Below are 23,279 nucleotides of genomic sequence, written 5' to 3' on the forward strand. Positions count from 1 at the left end.
GTACAATTAAATGTGAGTACTTTTTCGTAAATATTACCTCATTTTGTAGGATCTTTTACATCATTGAAAATGAGTAATTTGTGAGCACGTGATTGAACATAAATGAAACAGTTATTATGGGCTAGCTCAAATGTTTTGAGGAAGAATGCACTTTGGTCGAAATAATGAATAAAACAAAATCTGCATCTAATATGTTTGGGAATAAATAAAGATTTAAGTGATGCTATGCACACTTTGCACTGTGTAAGTACTGTACATTATAGTTCAGACTGGTCTCCTGGGTAAACTCAACCGGCCCACAAATTATGAAATCTGTATTCACCTTTATTTAATTTCATGTTGGAGAAATCAGAAAATATGTACATGCTAAATAATAACAGAATCAATCATAGTGCTTTATAACAGTTTAATAAGTGTCGGGACACTGAAAATAATTTTTTTTTTACATGCATATGTCTTAGGACATAGAGAAAATTATTTTTTTTGTGTCCCAAGATTTACAGCCATTACAGTAGTCAACATAAAGATTTAAAAACTATCAAGTTTAGACATAGGCCTGCAGATAAGCCAACCCCAACCCCCCCCCTCTTCTTCCAGGACTTTATTTATTTCCTAAATTATTCTGCTTATATACGAGTATATGCTATAGTTCAGAATAAATTTCATGATAAACCTTTCAAATGTGCAAGAAAAAGGCATACAAGCCTACAGAGGTATGATTGTCGGTCACTTACATGCATCATGCAGATTCTTTAGTAAAAATTTGTCTATCAGTACTAAACACGGTATTTAAGATAATAGTGGTCTTTAATCAGATGAAAATTGTGCTGCTTGGACATCCAGTTGGTCCTAAATGCAAATGGTACTGATCCAGTGTCCAGTATGGCTGCCACAGTGGCTGCCTTAAAAATCCATGCTTTCGCTGCTTCTTTTGATTGGATGGTCATATCAACATTGAGTATTCACTTAAATACTTTTTATGCATTCTAGCAGGTCTTCATTATAAATGATGCTATCTTTGAACCAATATGGCCACCATGTAGCCATCTTGCAAATCCTGTCATATCTCTGTTTGAAGAGAAAGTCATATTGATGTGGGGTTTTCACCAGAAGACTTATGATGTCCAGTTGATCCTAATGAAAATGGTGCTGATCTGATGTCCAGTATTGTCACCACAGCAACCGTCTTCAGAATCTTCTTATTACTACTCCTGAATGGATTGTCATAACTTGAAATATTTTTTATTTCCTTTTCTCTCCAAATTGATGGCTATATCAGTATGGGATTTTCAGCAATAGACTTTGTATGATACCTAGTTTGTCCTAAATGGAAATGGTGCCAGTTGTACATCAAGTATGGCTGCAACTATGACTGTCTTAATAATGAGCTGTCTCTACACCCTTGAATAGGTGATCATTTTGACACAAGGTTTTTACCAAAAATCTTCAATGATGTCTACTTTGCACTATATGAAAATCATATACCAAAATAAAGTGAATTAAAAACTTATTTTGACAGTACCTGAGATGTATATATTTCTTTTTTTGAATAACAAGGATAACCAGTGAGGAAAAATGAGAAATTCCTTTTCTTTAAAAAATAAAAATTCTTCGCAAAGTATGAAACTTTTTAGTGAACCATAATGCAACTATCATTGAGAGAGAGAGAGAGAGAGAGAGAGAGAGAGAGAGAATGCCGCCAAGCAAAAACAGCTCCCAGTGTAGACAAAGGGAGATAACTCCCCTGGTGTGTTGTAGCACATGATGGAGAACAGTGACATCATGGGTGTGCATTATTCTGATGATCATTCACCCAAACAAGAATTATGAAACATATTGTTCAGATATGGTGTTGAATATGGTATACATGGGTAAAATAAAAACAGTGTAGTAGCAAAATTAATGATTCAGTCATAAGAAAAACATTAGATCTCAAAGGAGTTATTCTTAATAGATAATTCCTTTCCTTCATGTTTGCATGAACTCAAAGGCATTGCAGAAGCAGAAAAAAATCTACTCTACAAACCTGCCATATAACCTTGGAAAACAGCAGAATATAAGAAAATTTATAGATGTTTAGTAAACATGTAAATGTCCTTGTTAATGAAACTTTCTCACATTTTGCTTACACAAAAGGCACATGTATGCTTTGGATTTCTTGAAACCCATTTCAGAAGTTTTACTTGGAAGTGGAGCATTATGAAATAGCAAGTCTAGAAACCCTTAGTACAGTACAACACATAAGAATTGACAAGATTGATAAGCAAGTTCCATTGCATGTAAATCTGGAATCATTTATATCTGTTTCAGTGCTGCCACCAGTTCTAGTCCCACGCTACAGCGAGTTCCCAGCCAGTCATGGACCCCCATCGATGCCACCTTTTCAACAGATCCCTGAACCCAGTATGCCACACAATGTCACATATCCAAACCACTTTAACAGTCCTGGACCCACTTCGCCTTGCAGCTCAGGACCTGGTAGTCCTTATGGTCTTCCAGGTAGAATGTTTTAACACCTTTTTTAAATGCCTGCCATAAGTTGTGGCAGATTATGTTAATGTCCCTATGTTTCCAGTTTTGTCCACCACATTAACTCTAGTGCTCTAATCTAATATCAGCAAACATTGTGGATTGCTTGCACTGAAGGTAAAGAAGCAGCCTAAAGATTTTCATGTCGAAAGGTCAAAGGTTAAGACTACTGTAACTGAAAGAAGAATGGTTTCTGTTTGGTAGTCGCATGGATGATTCTTCTGTACCAATTAGGGCTGTCTAGTCACCTCACTTTACATTGGAAGTCCCTGAATTTTTGTTGAGATATTCCATTTCAAGTAGTAAATCTTGCTTTTTACAACTTTCCCTCATTCCACTAATATGTGTAACATGTGATAATTTTTCATTTTTAACTTGTCAGAAGTCATCTCAATCTTACAAAAGCATGGCATTGCATTCCAGTGAAGGTCCAAGCTGGACCCTGATATCTGAGCAGAATTACCTCTCTCCAAACAGTTTAAGGCAAAGTTGGCAATAGCATCCATGTAACCTTGAAAATTGGCAACAGCATCCATGGCACAAGCCTATTTTTCATATGTCTCTGTGAAGAACATTGGATAAAAAGAGTAAATTTACTTAATATTAAACTTAGTAATTTAAGGCAGTAGTCATTGTCTTATGTACTGGAAGGGTATAGATTTCATTCAGAAGATCTTTCCTAGCCCATGTTAGATATTTGGACAGTATGTTAGGGTGGGAAGACAAGGTACATGCACTATAAAATAAAAAAAGGAATTTACCAAAACCAAGCAGTAACAGTTGCTGTACACAGGGCTAGCATAATAGGCATCCCTGTGGCAAACTATCCCTAGGAAGGAACAATTATTGGAAATTTGCAATGGATAAATGTACATGGAAATGCATGAGAAAATTTTAGCAGTGTGAAATTTGTACAGACACGGTTCATAGACCTTGGAACGTACTGAACCATACATGTGATTTGTCTTTCCTAACCTAATTTTGCTGTTAATATTTTCTCATTGAATTCAGACGCATAATGATGTCTGACGGTTATTGAATAGTTTAAATATGTATGCAATTTTTGCAATGGAATTACATATGTTATGGATTAATTGCAAGCCCCAACAGTACGATATCAGACGGCAAGTAAACGGTGTTGATACTCAGTTTATGTTGTATATTAGACGTTGAATTCAGACACAATGATCTGGGGGAAAAATGACTGAATGTTGTAAATCTGTGTGCAATTTTTCAATGGAATTACATGCATTATAGATGAACTGCATGCCACGGCAGCATGATAGTAAATGGTGTTGATACCCTATTCATCATATACAGTAGACATGTATACATGTACATGTGGCAATGAGTTGTTCTCTGAAAAAAAGTAAAATACTGTAAAACCCAGCATTAACGCAACCCCGATATTAATGCGATACAATGTTTTGGACCCCAATTATCACGTTATAGCAGAGTTGCACTGTATTGATTTTGGGCTCCAAGGTCACTGTCATAAAAACGGATTTGGCCATTGCATTTATTTTTGTACCATAACTTAAGCACTACACAATACATTTGTATTCCCCAATACACAAGAAAACCCCTCTTATTTGGAGCCTGAGTAACTGTTACTAAAAGTTGATATTGTCTTAGCATTTCATTCAGACCAGAACTTAAGTTCTCTTTAGCATTACAGTGAAACTTTTAATGGGTGTTTGGGAGTTGGTACCTTAAACTTCAAGCTCTTTGTTACTAAAACCATTGTTTTATCTTTACTTATGGATTGGTGTCGTACTGTGTTCCATTTATAGTACTCTTACTTTCAACTCTACGGTCATAGACCAAAAGAACTGGTATTGTTGTCTGTTGTTTGTTAACCAAACTTTTATTGCTACTCATCGTAAACTACATGGAGGATTGCCTTTAAAATGTACACAGACACATCCATGATCTAGTTAGTCCTAAACAAATATGCTGCTGCTTAAAAATTCAATATGGCTGCCATAGTGGCCATCTTGAAAATAGTATATCAGCCATGAATTTTCAGCAAAAGACTTTTTAAGATACCTAGTTGGGCCTAAATTAAAATTGTGATAGTTGTACATCCAATATGGCTGCCATGATGACTGTCTTAAAATGCTTGTAGTGACTACTACCTCTAAATGACTGATCATTATGACATAGGGTTTTCACTAAAAGTCTTCAAATGATTCCCACTTTCTCCTAAATGAAAATCAAGCCAAGCTGACATTAGATATATGTACAACAGCAGCTACTTTGAAAATCTAGTTACTGGTGATAAATATCAGAGATGGATTCAGCATTTAACAATTAAAAAGAAAAAAAATGGTCTTATCATGAATTCCTGGAAATTTTCACCTTGTATAGTGTCTCTGCCTTAGAATGACTCTTGTCAAAGCTTTGGCCCTTTGACATTTGGTTTATTTCTGCTTAGATAGTGCATTGTGAATTTTTTCTTTTGCAACTGTGTATATTTTCAGGTCATTGTCATTACATTTAACTAAAAGTACCTAATTTGTTTTAAATACTTATTTGGAAACAAAATTAGGTACTGTTAGCTACATTTAATGATAATATAATCTTTTATTAATAATTATTGCAACAGTTATTTGTTACTGGTAATTACTTTTACACGTCAAATAACTTTCATTGCTGATACAAGTTTCGTCTATGACTTCTAGCAGATACACCTCCGCCAGCATACCAAGCCCATGAGGACGGATCACCGCCAAACAACATGCAAATTGCTCGACAAAACCAAAACAATCAGAACAATACTGCTCCTATGGACACCTCACCTTCAGGACCCCCCCAGTTTGCATTGGATAACATCCCACCAAGTGAGTAGTCATCTACCTACAGAGCATTTACAGCCATGATTTCACTGAATTATACAGAAATATGTATGTCAAAATATAGGGTTAACCACTATACACCGACCACTGAACAACAGCTCATAACAGTAGTCTGTTGCTAAATTGTGCAGTAATTTGCTATGAATAGAACAGCATGCTACCAGCTGACAGTATCTGGCTGGTAGAAACTGCACATTGATAAAATATAAAATGATTAGTAGGAGCATTTTTGCTTACTTTCACATCAGGTGTTGAATCCCAGGCTATTATCCTATAAAAAGAGATTCCACTAATTTGTGGTCATTGTTAGTGCTTTGTAGGATAATTAGACTTTTTTTCAGTTTTGTTTGTAAAACAGTATCTTGGCTAACAGATATTGAGATAAATTGAATTCTCACATACAGATGTTTGTCTGGATTCTGTGATTCTACATGCTAAAGTGGTGGCAGCCACTTGCCTTTTGGGTGAATCTCTGATGTCCTTTTTCTTAGATTGGCTGTTAGGATTCATCCAGTATGGTAGTACATGCTATGACATCATACAAACTTGCTGAATAATGTTCTTTTGAGGGGACATTCCATCAGGTAGTGCTAAATATTGACTTTGCAAATAGCAGTTGTTTACCAGTGGCATCTGGAGGCACTTGTATAGTAGAAGCATTAAATGTGTGTAAATGCATCAAAACCTGCTTTCAGAACAATGCAGGGTAGTCCAGATATGATTTACAAAGGGCTAAAGGTATCAGTTCTTCAGTTTTTCTGTAATAGATGCAGCATGCCAGAGTTCTATCAATGTATTAATCTCTGACAATCTATCATGTACATGCATGATTTCACTTTAATGTCACAAGTTAAAATGTCATTTGTTCAGACTCTGCACTTGTGCTAATGAATGTCCCTATTTATTCTCAAGCTCACTGGATCAAAGGACAAGGTCACTTGACATGAAAATTCAAAATTATGCTAATTTTGCATTTGTGATAGCTACAGTATTTTATATTTGTAATAGCGCTAGTCATCTATTCTTATAATTATTTTCCATTTTTTTCTCATTGGCTCATTATTGTTCCAGTGTACAAGTACATCACAGGAAGAAGCATTTGATTGTACACACATGTTCCTTCTAACAAACCTGTTATGTTATTCTAGACAGGTTGCCTAAATCCCCCAAAATATATTCCATTTAAACAATCTATTGCAGATGCTGAAAATATCAGCAGTATGTGGTTGGGGAAGAGGTAATTTTTTATATGGACAGCCTGACTTGTGATAATTTCTGGCATAAAATAATTGAATGTACCTGTAGAGTAAATTTGTTTAAGGCTTAAGAACGGTAATATTTGAGTAACCAGTTCTGCTCCAATTATCTCACATCACCCAAAGTGCAGCAGGAAGTTACAAGAACTTGTGAATGTTACCAGGAAAATGACTCATTATGAGTTTATTCAATTTGATTTTGCCATACCTAAATTTAACCATCTACCAACAGTGGTGTTAAAGAGCTGTAGTGGTTGGAAAAGGTCATGATTTGAACAAAAAATAACAAAATCAGAAGTTGTGTTATTATATTTTTTTAATTTTTATATTACAATCACCATTAATTGAACAAAATCACAATGAATAATGATATATAAATACATTATACTTTATACATGTGAATGAAAATAGATAACAGAAAATCGATAAAATTACAAGACCATGCATCAGTGGTGTTAAAGAGCAGTAGTGGTCAGAAAAAAGGTCAGGATTTGAACTAAAACTAACTAAATCACAAGTTTGCGTTGATTATTATATTATGTTATTTTTATATTAGAATCACCATTATTATTTGAACAAAATCACAATGCATACTGGTATATAGGTACATTTCACTTTATGCATGTGAATGAAAATAGATATCAGAAATTGATCCAATTACAAGACCATGCACTATAGCTCAAAGATCTATCATATGACTTGCCACAAACCAGCACTCACTGGGTTGTATAATCAGCCCATGTTTGGGTTTGCATCACTACTGTTTGGTGTTAAAGCAAAGACTACTTTAGTTATAAATACCTGTATGATATCTGGTCCACTGCATTTCAGTCAAATCATCAAGAGTTTATCGTACAGGTCTGTATGGCCACTGATAGAAGAGGGGTTCTTAATGTTTTGCTGCAGTCCATCCATATGTCTGTATGGCCATATATCTGTAAATGTGGCAGTCCCTAAGACATTTTGGTGAAAATGCATAAAAGCTCTTAACTTAGAGCCATGAAATTTTTGCACTGTTTATAATGTTCATTAGTAGATATGGTTTGATTTTTTAAGCCTATTTAGGAACAGTTAAATTATGAACATCTGTTCCCACACGATAACTCAAGTTCTGCACCATTTACCATTGTCAAATTTTGGAAGTTTTTTGAATTTGAGATATGAAAGATAATTGTTGGTCTTGGTGTCTGAAAGTTATATAGGTCAAGCTCATAGTGATTGCAAGGAGAAAGAATGTTTTCATCATAATATCTTGAAAATTCTTTATCACCTTCTTTGTTGTTGTTGTGTAGTGTTTAATGCCATTTTCAGCACAAGATAGGCTATACATGGCGGCCAGTATTAATGGTGGAGGATGAACCTGAAAAAAACCCGGAAAGAACCACCGACCCACGAGAAGCTACTGGCAAGCTTTCTCACATAACCACATTAGCCGAATCCGAGACTCGAATCACCTTCTTTGACCTGACAGTATGGTTAGCTTGCATTTGAGACAAAGACAAGGAAGGTACCTATTAATTTAAGGGTTAAAAGGTCAACAATCAAGGTCAGAGAGATTCTAGAAGGGAAAACAGTTTGCACTGAATAACTATGACCAAATGTTGATGGTATGCATATGATACAAGAAAAGCGCCTGTCAGCTTTAGGTCAATAGGTCAAAAGTTAAGGTCACCAAAACTGAAAGAAGAAAAATTATTTCCACTGAATACATTCGGTTCTGTGCCTTATATCTTGACGAAACGTTTGTGTGGACAAGGAAAATGTGAGTCTAGATTCAAAAGGTCATGTTTCCAACCAAAGAAAGAGGGTTTTACATAAAAGATACGTAATAATACTATTTACCATATAGCAGGCATAAAATCTACCACTTACTCTCATTTCTGAATTTTGTTTTGGACTTGATAATTTTTGGGACAAAAATATGGTTAGCACGATCAAGCCAATACCACTTGAGGTAGACAAATGTGATATATTTATAAGTAGGTGACCTTACTCAACTTTCAGGCTTTAATTACTGAAATTTGTATACATTTGGGAATTTTAGGATAAAATACTTGTTATCACAATTGAGCAAAAACCTCAGAATAACACGCATATAATTTTTTCAAACTTTTAAACTTTTATATTGACAAGCGCACAATTTAGCTTGATCTTACGCAGTCAGCAAAACTTTAACCTTGAATATCTAACTTGAATAAATATATTGAAACAATATCTCGGGGGTTTCCTTGAGTGGTTCCTTGTCGAAGTTTCAAGACATGCTCCATTTCATTTGAGCAGCTCTGTTGTGATAAACATTCCTCAGAAGATTTTAGGTGATAGTAAGATAGTGGAAATTTCAACAGTTGCAGTGGATACAGGTAGAACCCATCTAAATGATTGGTGCTATTATTTTGCAGACATGCAGCCTGTGACCTATCAAGAGCCACAGTACTGGTGCTCCATTGTCTACTATGAGCTGAATAACAGGGTGGGTGAGGCTTTTCATGCCCACTCCAGTAGCATTGTAGTAGACGGATTCACTGATCCCTCCAATAACAATGACCGGTTCTGTCTAGGGCTACTCTCCAATGTCAACAGGAACTCTACCATCGAAAACACGAGAAGACACATCAGCAAAGGTAAAGAAAAAAACCTTTTGAATTCTTTCTGCCTTGAAAATTTTGACATGATGGTCTGTAAACATTCATGGGATGGTTTTTCAACCATCGTCCACCATTTGTCATCCATCCATCTGTTAGCCCAAGTTTATTATCACTACTACTCCTGAACTACTTTTCATCCCATGATCTCATTGGTACTAAATAAAATGTTGCTTCAACATCAGATGTGGCCACCACAGTAACCGTCTTGAAAAATTTTTGTTCTTGCTATTTCTCTTGAATGTATATCAACATGGGAGTTTTCACCAACAGAGATTTCTTGTGATGTCTGGTTGGTCCTAAGTGGAAATATTGCTTCTTAGACATCATATATGACTACCACAATGGCTGTCTGGAAAATCATATTTTTCCTTCTAACTGGCTAGTCATCTGAACATTGTGCTTTTGGCAAAAGACTTCTTTGGATGTGTAGTTGGTCCTGAAAGGTGGCCATCTTGAAAATCTTGTTATTGTTATTCTGCCAAAAGAAAAAGAGACAGGTGAGGAGTCAGGTGTACTTAAAGTAAAAGAATTAAGGATGACTTCTTTCAGTTCAAAGTAACAGTAAACTTACTTGAAGGAATGAGCCTGCAGGATGCATGTTTTTATGGGGGAGGGTATTACAACTTAATTCTGGAGTTGGCAGTTTTAACATCAGTGGTTTGTGATCAAGGTTTCTCATCACAAATTGCTTGAAGTGAAAGGGCCATAAACACTTTAAACAAGAAAATAATGAAACTGATGAGGGTGAAGGATGAAGGCCCAGAAGTTAAGGATTTTGATCCCAAACTCGAAATTGAGAATTGTGTTAAAGTCAGGATATTTGAATGTAGCATGATGTGTTGTGTAAAGATAAAACAAACAAAAGCAAATGGAATATGGTATTTGTTTCTTCTTCCTGTGTCATGGCATTCTTTTTTTCCTCCAGTGTCTTGGCATTCTTTTTTCCTCCAGTGTCTTGGCAAATTTATTTGCTGAAATGGAAGTGAGCTAATTAAATATGATAATATAGAAAAACTGTTCATTGACTCCTTTTAGTACCACACAAAATTTAAGAATGACATGTTAGAGCCATCGAGATTAGGTATGGTTCAAGGTTTTAGCATCAAAGTCACAATTATCACTTTTCTCAATTGCTTTTCATTATCATTATTTTTTAATGCTAAATATTTCACAAGGAATGACTATTGCCAATAGGATGGCTTTTTCATTGGCGACAAAACAGTACATGCATTCTGAACTATTTCAAGGAAATAAAAGTCTTAGTTTTGTGATTCATTTAAGGGCAGGGACTAAAAATATTTTTCAAGAATTTTAAGTTGCAGTCCAGGACTCCTACCTTGATAAAAGTTGCAAGTTTAATTTTGAGCACAATTTGGGGGTTAATTTTGCATCTGATCTCCATGTAATGAGCTGTGACACGAAGAAAATGTACCACCATACAATATAACTATAATAACAGAAGGAGAAATATACTGATGACTTTGTACTGAACACTTAATATTAAATTGCTTGGCGTAATTTAAATGCATTTTTAGTCTAATTGTCAGCTTGAAATGTGCTGATACACAGATTATCTAGAGCTTTAGCAATGGATTATTCTCATATACACAATTTAATATTGTATCTTTAATGTGTTTTACTATACTAATTGACTTTTTATAATTATAGTAGTGCTTAATAAGTTTTTTATCATTTCAGGTGTTCATCTGTATTATGTGGGAGGTGAAGTTTATGCTGAGTGTTTGAGTGACAGCGCAATATTTGTGCAGAGTCGAAACTGCAATTACCATCATGGTTTCCACCCAACTACAGTGTGTAAAATTCCACCCGGCTGTAGCCTTAAGATTTTCAACAATCAGGAATTTGCTGCTCTTCTTAGTCAGTCTGTCAACCATGGCTTTGAAGCAGTTTATGAACTTACAAAGATGTGCACAATCCGAATGAGCTTCGTGAAGGGTTGGGGTGCTGAATATCACCGCCAAGATGTAACAAGTACCCCATGCTGGATTGAAATTCATTTAAATGGTCCACTTCAGTGGTTGGACAAAGTTTTGACCCAGATGGGCTCCCCTCACAATCCAATCTCTTCTGTGTCTTGATCTGATGTGCTTCTTAATAGAACAAACTCGTTCATGTGCATACATCATCACGAACGTCATTCAGGAACAAAATCTCTTGGTACACATCATTACAGATTGAGTTAATTAAACACAGCATCATCATGCACACATTAACAAGAGTTCTGTGTCGATATAGGTTCAACAAACCTGTCGTGTTTTTTTTAAAATAAATATTACAAGTTCAGTTGTCTTTTGAGGTGTAGAAGAGTCTATGAGATAAAGATGCACCGTGTATTTTTTACATTGTGTATTCAATATGCATTTGTTCCAAAGCTTTGAACAAATGAAAAAAATCACTGGTTACTTTTGAAAGAGAAAGGTGCTAGAGAAGCCACCTTTACTTCAAAATATACCTTTTAAAATGAGATGAGCTCAAATTTAGCATCATTGGCTAAAATACCCTCATCATAGGGAGTTTGTCGGACTACAGCTCCAGTTTAAAGATTATTGATGTTTCTGGATTTAGTTGTTGTTCACATTTATGACTTGATGGTGAAAAGCTCAGGTGTTTACATCTGATATGGATTCCCATGTAAAACAATTTTTACTTCAGGCATCATTTAACTTTGCCTGGGTATTATGAATTGTCAAAAAAATTTCTATCCTTTGAATGAAAGGTCAGCAAAATAAAATCAGCACCATGTTTTAGCTAATTACATTGCCCAATTAAGAAACAAGAATGTCTACTGTGTGCATATTTTAATTTGTAAGCATTAAACTTTGTTCCATGATCATTGTGTCCAATAGTGTTGGACATTTTTGGTATGCTTCTCAGTAGGAAAGATTGAAATAACAAACTGCACCAGATTTTAAGAACTGACTTGTTAGCAGTAACGTCATGCAAGTTCAAAACACATTGAATGTTAATTTAATGTGATCAAAAACAATGTACATTTCCATTAAATGCATTTGTATTGAATTAAATTTCATGTCAGTCATTTTTGTTTCAAAAACAAAATTAACACATCGGTATCATTTGTAGATGTTCCCATTATTTTTCATCAATATTCACAATGCATTGCGTCTTAGTGTGAAGCTGAATTTTTACAAAAATATATTGAATTAAAACATGACAGTATTTTAATATCTTGAAAATATTGTATTAAATGTGATGATAATGAATAATTTACATTGAAAACAGTCCAGTGCTTTGTGTGATAAGAAGTAAACTGCTGGTCAGCTTGTCCTGTGAAGCAAATATCTTTGATGGTCACAACTTTTGTGGTGGTTAAAAATATATTTTAATCCACCAAGACCTGTCATTCCTGAGTCTTCCTTAAGAGCTTTTTTTGCTTAGAAGTGCTTACAGATTTTTGTGATAGTTGCCTCTTGTTGTGTTCTGTTTTAAAGCAAAAACCACAAATTTTTGCATCTAAACCTATTGCAAATTTTATTTTTTTGTTGCAATCATTACTTGATTAAGTAGCATTACTTGTAATTCTCATACTTTTGCATGAATTAATTGAGTATTTGGAAGTTGAAGAATAATTTTGCATTCTTGCACAGTACTTAAATGTGTGGAAGTACTCCTAAATCTGTAACTGTTCCCTTCACTCATGTAGTATATTTGTGAACAATTGACAGAATCATTGGAATGCAATTTACACAAAATGAGTTTACCATATATACTAGATCCAATCGTAAAAAGGGCACATACACAGATCTGCTCATCACATAGGTCTATGAGTAGAACAAACAATATTAACCCTGATCTGCTGGTACATTATGGTAGATCAGTGTCATATATTGTTGGACCTGACTTGTTAGAGAGTACATACAGGAGCAAAAGAATCAAATGAAATCATTGTGCTGTTTTAAAGCAGATTGATTTCTGTTATCACCATACAAAATTCCTGCTTCTCATCAGGCTTTATATGATGAAATTAGAGAAAGACATTTTTGAATTGGAATACATTATCATCTTGAATCTTTTTTTTTCTTCATTTGTTGTTGCTGTTTGCATGAATTATTTTCAGATATGAAGCATTTATTTGTAATATTTCATGTATATAAAATATTATTTTATGTATGCATGTAAATTAGATTAGACTTAAGTTTGTTTCTTGCGCAATAAAATACAGTTTAAACAAGTAGTTGGTGAGTAGGCTTTTCCTTTCATAAAACACAGAATATGATACAGTTGTGACCCTGGCTGAAGTTACTTTACCTTGTAAGGCAGGGGCCAATGGCTGACTGCATATACCAATATCTTTATATATACTTGTGTACAAGTTTGATTTGACTGCAAACATGGACCCTGATATGCTAGTACATAATGCAATGATAAATCAGGATCTGTTGTTTGTTCTGGGGCCCTGAGTGGTTTAAAGCGCTCTCCATTATGGATCACTGCCATCTCACCTCTATCTGCGTGGGTTTGAGTCTCGGATTCGGCTAATGTGGGTATGTGAGAAAGTTTGCCAATAGCTTCTCATGGATCGGTGGTTCTTTCCGGGGTTTTCCTGGGTTCTTCCTCCACCATTAATACTGGCTGCCATGTATAGCCTATCGTGTGCTGAAAAATGGCATTAAAACCTACAACAACAACTGTTGTTTGTTCTACTGATTATTCTTAACAAACAACATTAACCAAGATCTGTCAGGACATAACATGGTATGAGATCTGGGTCCATGCTGTTTGCAGTTGGATATAACTTGTATGCGAGTATTTATAGTAATTCTGCAGACCTAAGCATAATGATATCTGGTTCCTTGCAATGTGATGGATGAATTAAACCTTCATTTTCCAAAACAGTTGATTTATTTGAGCAAATAACAAAGAGAAACTTTTTTTCTTACAAGTGAATAAGTATGATTATAAGGCATTGAAAACCATGTTAGCTGTTTAGAAAAAACATACATTCATGCAAAATACCATGATATAATTTCAATAATACTTTTTAATGTTGTAAAATGTTTTGATTGGGAATTGATGGCAAAGCTTGGGTGTTAGAATCTGACAAGTGATGCGTAGGTTTCCCATTTAAGATACAATCTTTAGCACACTTGGCTGTAAGGCCTAGTGAGTTGATGGAATAACCCTGCATCCACATTGCATTCTGTGTCATGCATCATCCATCCATCAACAATCCTCGTTATCACTCTGGAGTCCATATTTCTGATCCCATTTCAATCAAACTTGGAATATGGCCTTTTATAAGCAAATCACTGACAAGTTTGATTATGAGTCGAATTCATTTTTATCAATGAAATGATCTTGCATCTGATGGGTTGACAACTCTGAAGGCCTTATTTCAGGTTTGAGTTTGATGTAACGGGGAAGATTTGTGACTCCTATCATGATCAAGATCCATGCATATTGCTGATATGATGCTGCATTAGATTGACTTATATCTTCAGAATCTTGGATATACGTTATCAGGATCTTAGACTAGTACATTATTGTTACCACTCTGGATAGAATTTTGTTTCTCCTTTTGATCAGACTTGGTAAATGGGCTTAAATTAAATGGGCTTAAATGACCAAAATCTTACATGAGTACAGTTATGAGAAAGATTCATTCATATTATTGGGGTGATTTTGTATCTTGCTAGCATTTTAGTAGCTCTCTTCCTAATCATAAGTGAGGGATCATGCATATTAATAATGACTCGAGTAAGAATTTTGTCAAGATATGGTAATATAGGTTAAATTCACATGCTATAAAGTTTTTAGGTATTGTTTTTATAATGCTGTATAAGCATGCCTAATGAAATTGTAAACTGTTGTAAGATGGTGAATGATGTCAGTTCCACTTTGGCCTCTTGAAATGTTTAAAAAATAGAAATGCTTTAGAGTTTTCAGAGTTACTTCTGAGTAATTTGTTTTAATGGATACTTTATCCAAAATTATAGATAATCCTTACGTTTTGTGAGTGTGAAAAATATGAGAGATACAGCATTTTAAAAAAAGTATTTCACTTTGCACAATAATGTCCCAATAATTGCAGTGCATAGATAGTTAAAAATCAGAAATAAATCTAGCCATAGCAGAACAAATGCTTTGCAGAATGTTTTAATACAGTAAAACATAATTATCTAGACCCATCAAGTGACGTAATTGTCATAATGATTGATTGCCTTGTTCTAATCTTTGATTGCCCAAATAACTGATATATGTAATCAGATTATTGTTACAACATGCTTCACTGTAACTTGACCCTCGGTATAACACGTTTGTATCATATTTCCAGATGTTTTGTCATAGATGTCTCTTAATTTTTTTAACTTGGCTTGTAACATCAGCGTAGCTAACACAGAGATAAAGTAAACTTAATGAAGTTTTGAAAACTGATAGCTTACAGATCATAATATTCCTAGCAATGCTTAATTTTCATCAAGCATGGCACACTTTTAATTGTGATTTTTATTTAAATTAGTTGGTAGTAAAATGATTAACATATGTTGGACAGGTATTTTGTTTATTTCCCCCCATCAAATTTCTTAGCATTCTCATTATACTGCAGTTCAGTATGTAATGCAGTCAGTCATTATGGACACCAATTTATAGCATAAATAGCACTATATACGTCTCGTAATCGGGACAATTAAGCTGCTGCCTATAATTGAAAGGTTTGGAGAAGTGAGGTAACTGCCATTTTGTTGTATGAATAATCACAAAGACCTTTTGTTACAGCAAATGACAAGATATTCACAGTGCATAGTTTTATCTAGGTTGGTAGTTATCTTGTCATGCATTTAGAGGTCCACAAAAAAGGCCTTGTTTGTATGCCTGATATTGAATATGTGTTTAGTCGTTATCAATGACATGTGATTTCAGCTTTTAAAATGCTTTCATACTGAAAAGAAAAAAAGCCAGAAAAAATTTTGATAATAGTAAGCAAACTGATTGTTCAGAATTGATTATCATTTTGTGTCATGTGCATGTGAGTGATATGTTTACCTGTTTTGTACAACTTTAACATTTGAGTTTTTACAACTGAATGGTTTGTTATGGTATTTTATATTGCATAGAATAATTGTCTACATTGGGATAAACTGATATCTGATAAATATCAGGTACAATTAAATGGTGAACCAGGTACCATATGTACTTGCTTTTCAGTTGAGTCCAGCTGCAACAGCTTAGTTCCCAATCATCCCATTGCATAATGCGCCAGCAGATCAGGGTTGGTGTTGTGCGTTCTGCTAATTTCAACAACTGCATTGACTCTGTTCTGCTGGCACATTATGTAACTGCAGATATGGGTCTATACATTTTGCTTTTGGACTCAACTTAATAAGCAAGCATATATGGTATTATGTGAGTAATGGCCCACAAAAAAGCCGCTTTGCCAAAACTAGTACAAGATAGTAATTCATGCCCTTTTGTCTCGATTGAATAATGTCATTGAAGCTTCCCTTTGTGATGTAGATGGTTTTTTTGTGGATATTTGATGCTTACATCATGAAACTGTCATTTTCAGTCATTCCTTTACTTTAAATTTTATGCATCAGGATAAGTCAAAAGATATTCTTGATAAGAAAAACCATGTTAAAGCTTTACACAGTGCTAAATGAGATGTTGATATTGATAATGATTTGATATTTGATGATTTTCATTTCTCCACTTTAATGATATTCTGATTGATTACAATGTTAATAGACTGTTACACAAAGAGTGTGTCAAAGTTAGTTTAGCTATAGTAGGTGTCATGTGTCTTATACAAATTTAATGATAGATAACATTTTGTGATAGATAATTTATAGATCTCTTGGAAGACGTAATTGTTGTTTCTTCTTCCAGCTCACCTGGAATATAAGTCAGTGGAGCTTATGGTATGATGCTCTGTCCATCAGTTGTTTGTCTAGCCACAATTGTTTGTTACCACTCTGGAGTTCATCGTTCTGATCCAGTTTTGATCAGACTTGGAGTATCATATATTCTCAAACAAGCTTCATATTAAGCATGATCCATGCATCTTAATTAGGTGATCTTGCATCTTATTGCCTGGCCTTGTTAGCATGCCAGACTTCCAACCAAACGAGTATATTTTTGAGTCCTATTAATGGATTGGCCTGTTCTGGCTACCATGATGTACCTCTGGGCATGACAGTTTTAAGTCATTTGTCTTGGCATTACATAACCTACCTGTGATGCTGTGCTGTATGAAAAGCATCAAGTGCCACACAAAAAATTATGATCTTGGATGACCACAGTTATAAGCAAGATCACGCATATTGTTGAGGTACTCTTAAATGGAATTGGCCACACCTGTCAGCACTTTAGCAACAGGGTTTTGTATCAGATTTTTGTTAGACTTGGTCACTAGGCTTATATCAGCAGATTATCCAATTAGTTTTCTTACTAGCAAGATCACGACATTAATTATGTAATCTTGAATCTGATTGGTCGAGCATTTTGCCAATCCAGAGATTGTATTTCTGATCTGATTTTTTTCAGTTTTGTTAAAAGGTTTGTATCCTCAAGGTTTTGGAGGAGTGCAGTTGTGAGCAACATCTATGCTGCTTACTAATGAGGTGATCTTATGTCTGACAGACTAAAAGTTTGTCAACACTCAAGTAACCGTTTCTGATGAGAATTTTTAGATAAAATATTGTTAATAGGGATCTTAAACAGGTTTCTTATGAATCCAATATGTATATAGTAGTATTAACAAGGTGATCTTGCATCTGAATGAGCTGGTTACCACTTGTGGGCTGTATTTTGCAAAACAGGCTAATCATCAAGAGTTGGGACAAATTTTAAATCTAGTGGTCATGAACCAGAAGAGCTTATGGGATGGCCTGTCATCCATTGTGCATCCATTCATTTGCACAAGTTTGTTATTGCTATACTTCCTAGTCTATTTCGAAGAGTGCCATGAAACTTTACACACACGTTCATCCAATGGTCTGACTGGTATTAAATGAAAATGGTGGTGGTCAAAGACATCCAATGTAGCAACAGCAACCATCTTGAAGGTCTTATTATTGCTGCTTCTCCCAAATGGAGAGTTACATCAAATTGGAGTTTTCACCACAAGACTTCTTATAATGTATAATAGGTCCTAAAGAAAATAAGGTGGTTTGGACATCCAATATAGCCTATAGATGGCAATCTTGAAAATCTTGTTACTCATTCTGAACAGAAAGTCTTATTGACATTGGGGTTTCACCATGGGAGTTTTTAAGATGTCTCGTTGCTCATAAACAAAATTGGTGCATTTTGGGCATCCACAGCAGCCATCTTGACAATTTTTATCACTACTACACCTAGTCATATCGACAGGGGATTTTCACTTGAATACTTCTTATTGTGTTGGTCCAAAACAAAAAAGGTGCCAGTGAACCTCAGATATGACAAATGCAGGTAGCCATCTTTAAAAATATTGTTATTGCTACTCCTAGATGGATAGTCATAATAAAGACCTAAAGACATGTCTAGTTGGTCATAAATGAAAGCAGGATCATTCTGACATAATATGGCAGCCATCTGACAATCTTTCTAATAAACAGAATGTTGTATCAGCATGTGGTTTTCACCAGAAGACTTTTTGTAGTGTCTGGTAGGTCCTAAATTAAAATACTGCTGATCTGACATCCTGTATGGCCATCTTGAAATTCTTGTGATTGCTACTAATGAATGGATGGCCATACCAGTATAGGGGTTTTACTAGAAGACTTGGGATATCTGGTTGGTTTTAAATGAGAAGGATGATTATCTTACATCAAAAATGGCAGCAGTGATGGTCATCTTGGAATCTCATTATTACTACTCAGTAGATGGCCATATCACCAAAAGACTTCTTTGATATCTAGTTGGTCCTAAATATAACCTGTGCTGATTAAACATCCAAATTGAATGAAACAGTGGCCATTTTTTTTTTGAAAATTCTGCTGTCACCAAAGAATATCAAAGATGTTTTCAACACTCAGCAGTTCAAAAGAAGACGTTGAGTAATGCATTATCTTTTTGAAACGTAAGTCCCTTTTGATGGATTCTTCTTGTTATGAGACCTATAATTTACAAGGTGTTCTTGAATCAGATTGGTTGTCATACAATTGTCGTATAACTTGGATGAGTATGCCTGTGTGTGTCATTCACATGTACTAACGATGTTTCTTTCATATAATTGGTTGTGTTTGCAAACAAGTTTGTATAATGGTCTTATATTATCAATGAGGTTATCTTTCATCTGATTGGCTAAACCTGTTAGGACTCTGGAGACTGAATTTAAATTGGTTTTTGTTCCAACTTTATAAATAACCTTGTGCTATCATTGTCTTCAACAGATTCTGTAATAAGAGAGAGCTGTCCATGTTAATGTGATGATGTTATGTCAGATCAACTGAGTTTATTACCTTTATAGATCTTGCAGTATTAATTTTCATCTCTTTTCTATAATTTTAATTAATAGGTGTATGTCATGTAAATCTTGGATCGCATCCATCATGAGCAAGATGCTATGCATATTAATTAATATCTATTTTCTTAATGAATTTTTAGGATACTTAAGAGCAGTCAAATCAACATGATATCAAGTTTTGAGATTACATATGTTCACTGATTACTACATACATCTTTTTAGTGATGTTGTCAACTATTAAGCTATATCAACCAAGTGAGGGATATCAGGCCCACTTGGGCCTCTTGTTTTAGATAAACATTTCTTCCTTCAAATATGAATACATGTGGCCATAATTTTATATATATATATAATATACATATATAGTCATGTTTGTCCTTTGTTCAAGATATATTCGTAATTGTATCAGTAAAAGTATTTTTCCCATGATAAGTCCATGTGGTGGGTTTATTATCAGGTAAAGATAACTATAGTAAATTTTGCCAAAACTTAGTTATTGGTGCAAGGGGGGTGGGGAAAGCACTTAGCATCAGGATTGATCTTATTATTAGATAAATATAGGTGTATGATGTACATGTCATGAATGAGACACATTTTCATCCTGCATTTGTTCACCATTAAGACTCTTTGCCCTCCAGTGGTAAAACTCTTAGAACAATGAAAGCAGTAATCATTTTAGTTATGAGCCAGATTCAGTAGTGGTACGTTGTATCTCTCTGATGAGTTTAGAGGGACAATCAAATAAATAAGCCAGTATGAATGGGATGGTCTTTTTATCAGGTAAAGACATCCCTGATATTTGTTTGTAAAAGATATATAATGGGGGGGTGGGGGGCTTTTTCATCACCATCACATATTGGCTTGTCATCACATAAATAGTGTATGGTATACATATCATGAATGAGACGAATTTGTTCAACCCTGAATCAAACTTCTTGAGGAGGCTTATCCATGCTTGTTAATTGGCAGGTGGAGGAAGGATAAGTATGGGAATATGAACCACCAAAAACTGGCTGAACAACTTTATTAAAATCCAAGTGATTTACATGTCACAAGGATGATGGAATATAATTACCTTTTTTTCCATAGTGGGTTAATGAAATATATCAGTAGGAGAACAATTATATCACCACAGTGGTAATGCCACTTTTATCGCCAAGGTGGCAATATCACTATTTTTCCCATTAGAGGGTGACGTACATGCATACATAGATACATATGTACGTAATTCATAGTTAAACAGTTCTTAAAATGTGTCAGCTGTTGACCCTCAAGTGTACATTTTATCCTGTCAGTAAAGTACCATCTAGAAATGCCTAAAATCGAACTCCAAACAGAAATAAGTAGACTGTTACCTTTTTGCCTTAGTTTTCTACATTATTCATGGTAACTGTCAATGATTGGACTTTTACGATCTGTTGCGATGTGTCACTCAAACAGTATTGTATACCTGTATTATTCCATGACAAACTGTGCAACTCTCATCACAATCATTTTTGAAAAAATTTGGCATTGATTAGTGTTTATTGCAAACTGAAATTAAGTTGCATTTGAAAATTGAATGCATTCATGTTTTAATGTAGAAATATACAAAATAAAGAATGAAAATGTTGTAGTCATTAAGATCTGTTGTTGAAAGATGTGCTCATAAATCTGTCAGATACAACCACTCGGTGATGTTTATACATTACCCCACCCCAGCATTATCAATCTGTGCATGAAATGTGTTAACATGAATACAGATCTCTTAATTTTCGTATGAATTCAGCCATTTTTTTACAAATGCAGAATTTGAAGCATGTCATGTTCAAGCTAAATTTGTAAAACATGGCTATCCAAAAATTATTGTAAAATTCTTATTATCCATGTAGTAATGGAGCTGTTAAAAACATTGGAACAGGAGAGGGGAAATCCATAACGATCAACCATTTTTTTGCTTTTAAAAATATATAATGAAAATTAAATCTACATTTATTGTCACTTGACAATTGTGTTTCACTTCTGTCATGAAATATTTTCATATATCTGCTCAAAATCCTTGATGTTCTTTATTTCATAGTGCCGTTTAAGGTAGATATCATGTCTCCACCTTGTATATTAGCAGGATTATTTATGAGCCTGCAAATGCATTTTTACAATTCTTCTTAAGAAAAAAAGTATTGTGTAAAATGGGTAAGACAGGTTGCTTTGAGCATCTTGAAAGAACTTGGGTGTCATTTTTTCTTCTTCTTTTTACAGATTTCTGACTTTAGTCATCTAATTGCTTCGAATTTTGGAATACCTCTGTCACTGAGAAAGATCTTTCATTAGCTAAAATCACATACTTTTCATCACAGTTGCATGGTTTTATTGCCACTGAAATAAAAAGGATACATGAACTAAACAACAGAATGGCATAAAACATTTAAATTCCAGTGTGACTCCTTATTCTTTTCAAAAATATGCCACTTTAAAATTCTGCAGGTTTATTTCTTATTATTCAGAGAAAATTTAAATCATCTTGTGTCGTAGCTAGTCATCCAAAGGTCAGTTCTACTGCTTTTGAATTTATTGAATATGGTGTTGTGTGTAAACACTTTCATAAACCTATTTTTTTTTACAGTAATATATGTGACTTTTATTATTTTTCACTCTTAAAAAGTGAATGCAAGCAACAAATTCAAATATTCAAAACTATTTTGGAACAGTATTGTATGATTTATTCATGGATTCATCCTTCGAATTAACAATTAACTTGGTCTAGATAAGTTGCAGATCACAGATTCTTTGATGTATGCATGTTATCATATCTTTAAATCATGGATACATACAGATAATACTTGTAGATCTCTTGTGTAATGTGTTTTTCGAATAAACATCATAATTGAGTATATTTTCTTTGCATCTTTTTATTGTAATAATGCTTATACTGTTTAAGATACTCTCTCTCTCTCTCTCAAAATATCTTACTACGTCACTTAACACATTGTATGTACATGTTAGATATGCATAAATGAAAGTTTACAATATATGTAAGAATTAATTGCAAGTGGATTACAGAGAAAGACAAAAAAAATGTAAGGTACTTAAATCAGAGAAATTTTATGGTCACAATTTCGCTGACCATTTCCTGAATAATATACTGGTAATCCTATTGATAAGAGTCAAAATTAATAATTGTAATGTATAGTGATACAATTGATCTGAATGCCAATATTGATATATTACCTGCTTGAGGATGGGCGAGATGATTGGCATCGACAATTGCTAAGTATTTGGTTGAAATTTTCATCTCTTTAGTTGCCAGTAACATTTCAAGGGATATATAGAGAATTAACAAGCACTGCCCTTTAATATACATACACTTCTGACCTCATTTTTACCTTAATTTAAAGTCGATGTCGTTTCTAACTTATGTAAAAAATATAATCTGCATAGCTGGACTAATGATTGACAGCCATTATTATCACATTAATTTTGGCGGCAAACATTTTAAATTTAAATCAGTTAATGGAGAGGTGATAGCTTCAGTCTCCTTTACATGTCTCAACCCTTTGCACAGGCTGGCTGCTTGTGTTGAGGC

General features: G+C 34.3%; 1 protein-coding gene across 5 annotated transcripts in view; it reads left to right on the plus strand.

The window, feature by feature from the left end:
* The window catches only part of LOC149798233 (protein mothers against dpp-like), a 69,985-nt gene extending 47,398 nt beyond the window's left edge, over positions 1-22,587 (plus strand). For all 5 annotated transcript variants that reach the window (XM_089963347.1, XM_089963351.1, XM_089963348.1 and 2 more), the window contains 4 exons: positions 2,311-2,499; positions 5,214-5,372; positions 9,043-9,264; positions 10,987-22,587. In XM_089963347.1, the coding sequence (XP_089819473.1) occupies positions 2,311-2,499; positions 5,214-5,372; positions 9,043-9,264; positions 10,987-11,387 (971 nt within the window). In that variant the 3' untranslated portion in view covers positions 11,388-22,587. The remainder of the gene's footprint in view (positions 1-2,310; positions 2,500-5,213; positions 5,373-9,042; positions 9,265-10,986) is intronic.
* The last annotated feature ends 692 nt before the right edge of the window (positions 22,588-23,279 follow it).

The sequence above is a fragment of the Sinohyriopsis cumingii genome, chromosome 6 (assembly GCF_028554795.1).
Source record: "Sinohyriopsis cumingii isolate HCF-2022 chromosome 6, ASM2855479v2, whole genome shotgun sequence".
Lineage (NCBI taxonomy): Eukaryota > Metazoa > Mollusca > Bivalvia > Unionida > Unionidae > Sinohyriopsis > Sinohyriopsis cumingii.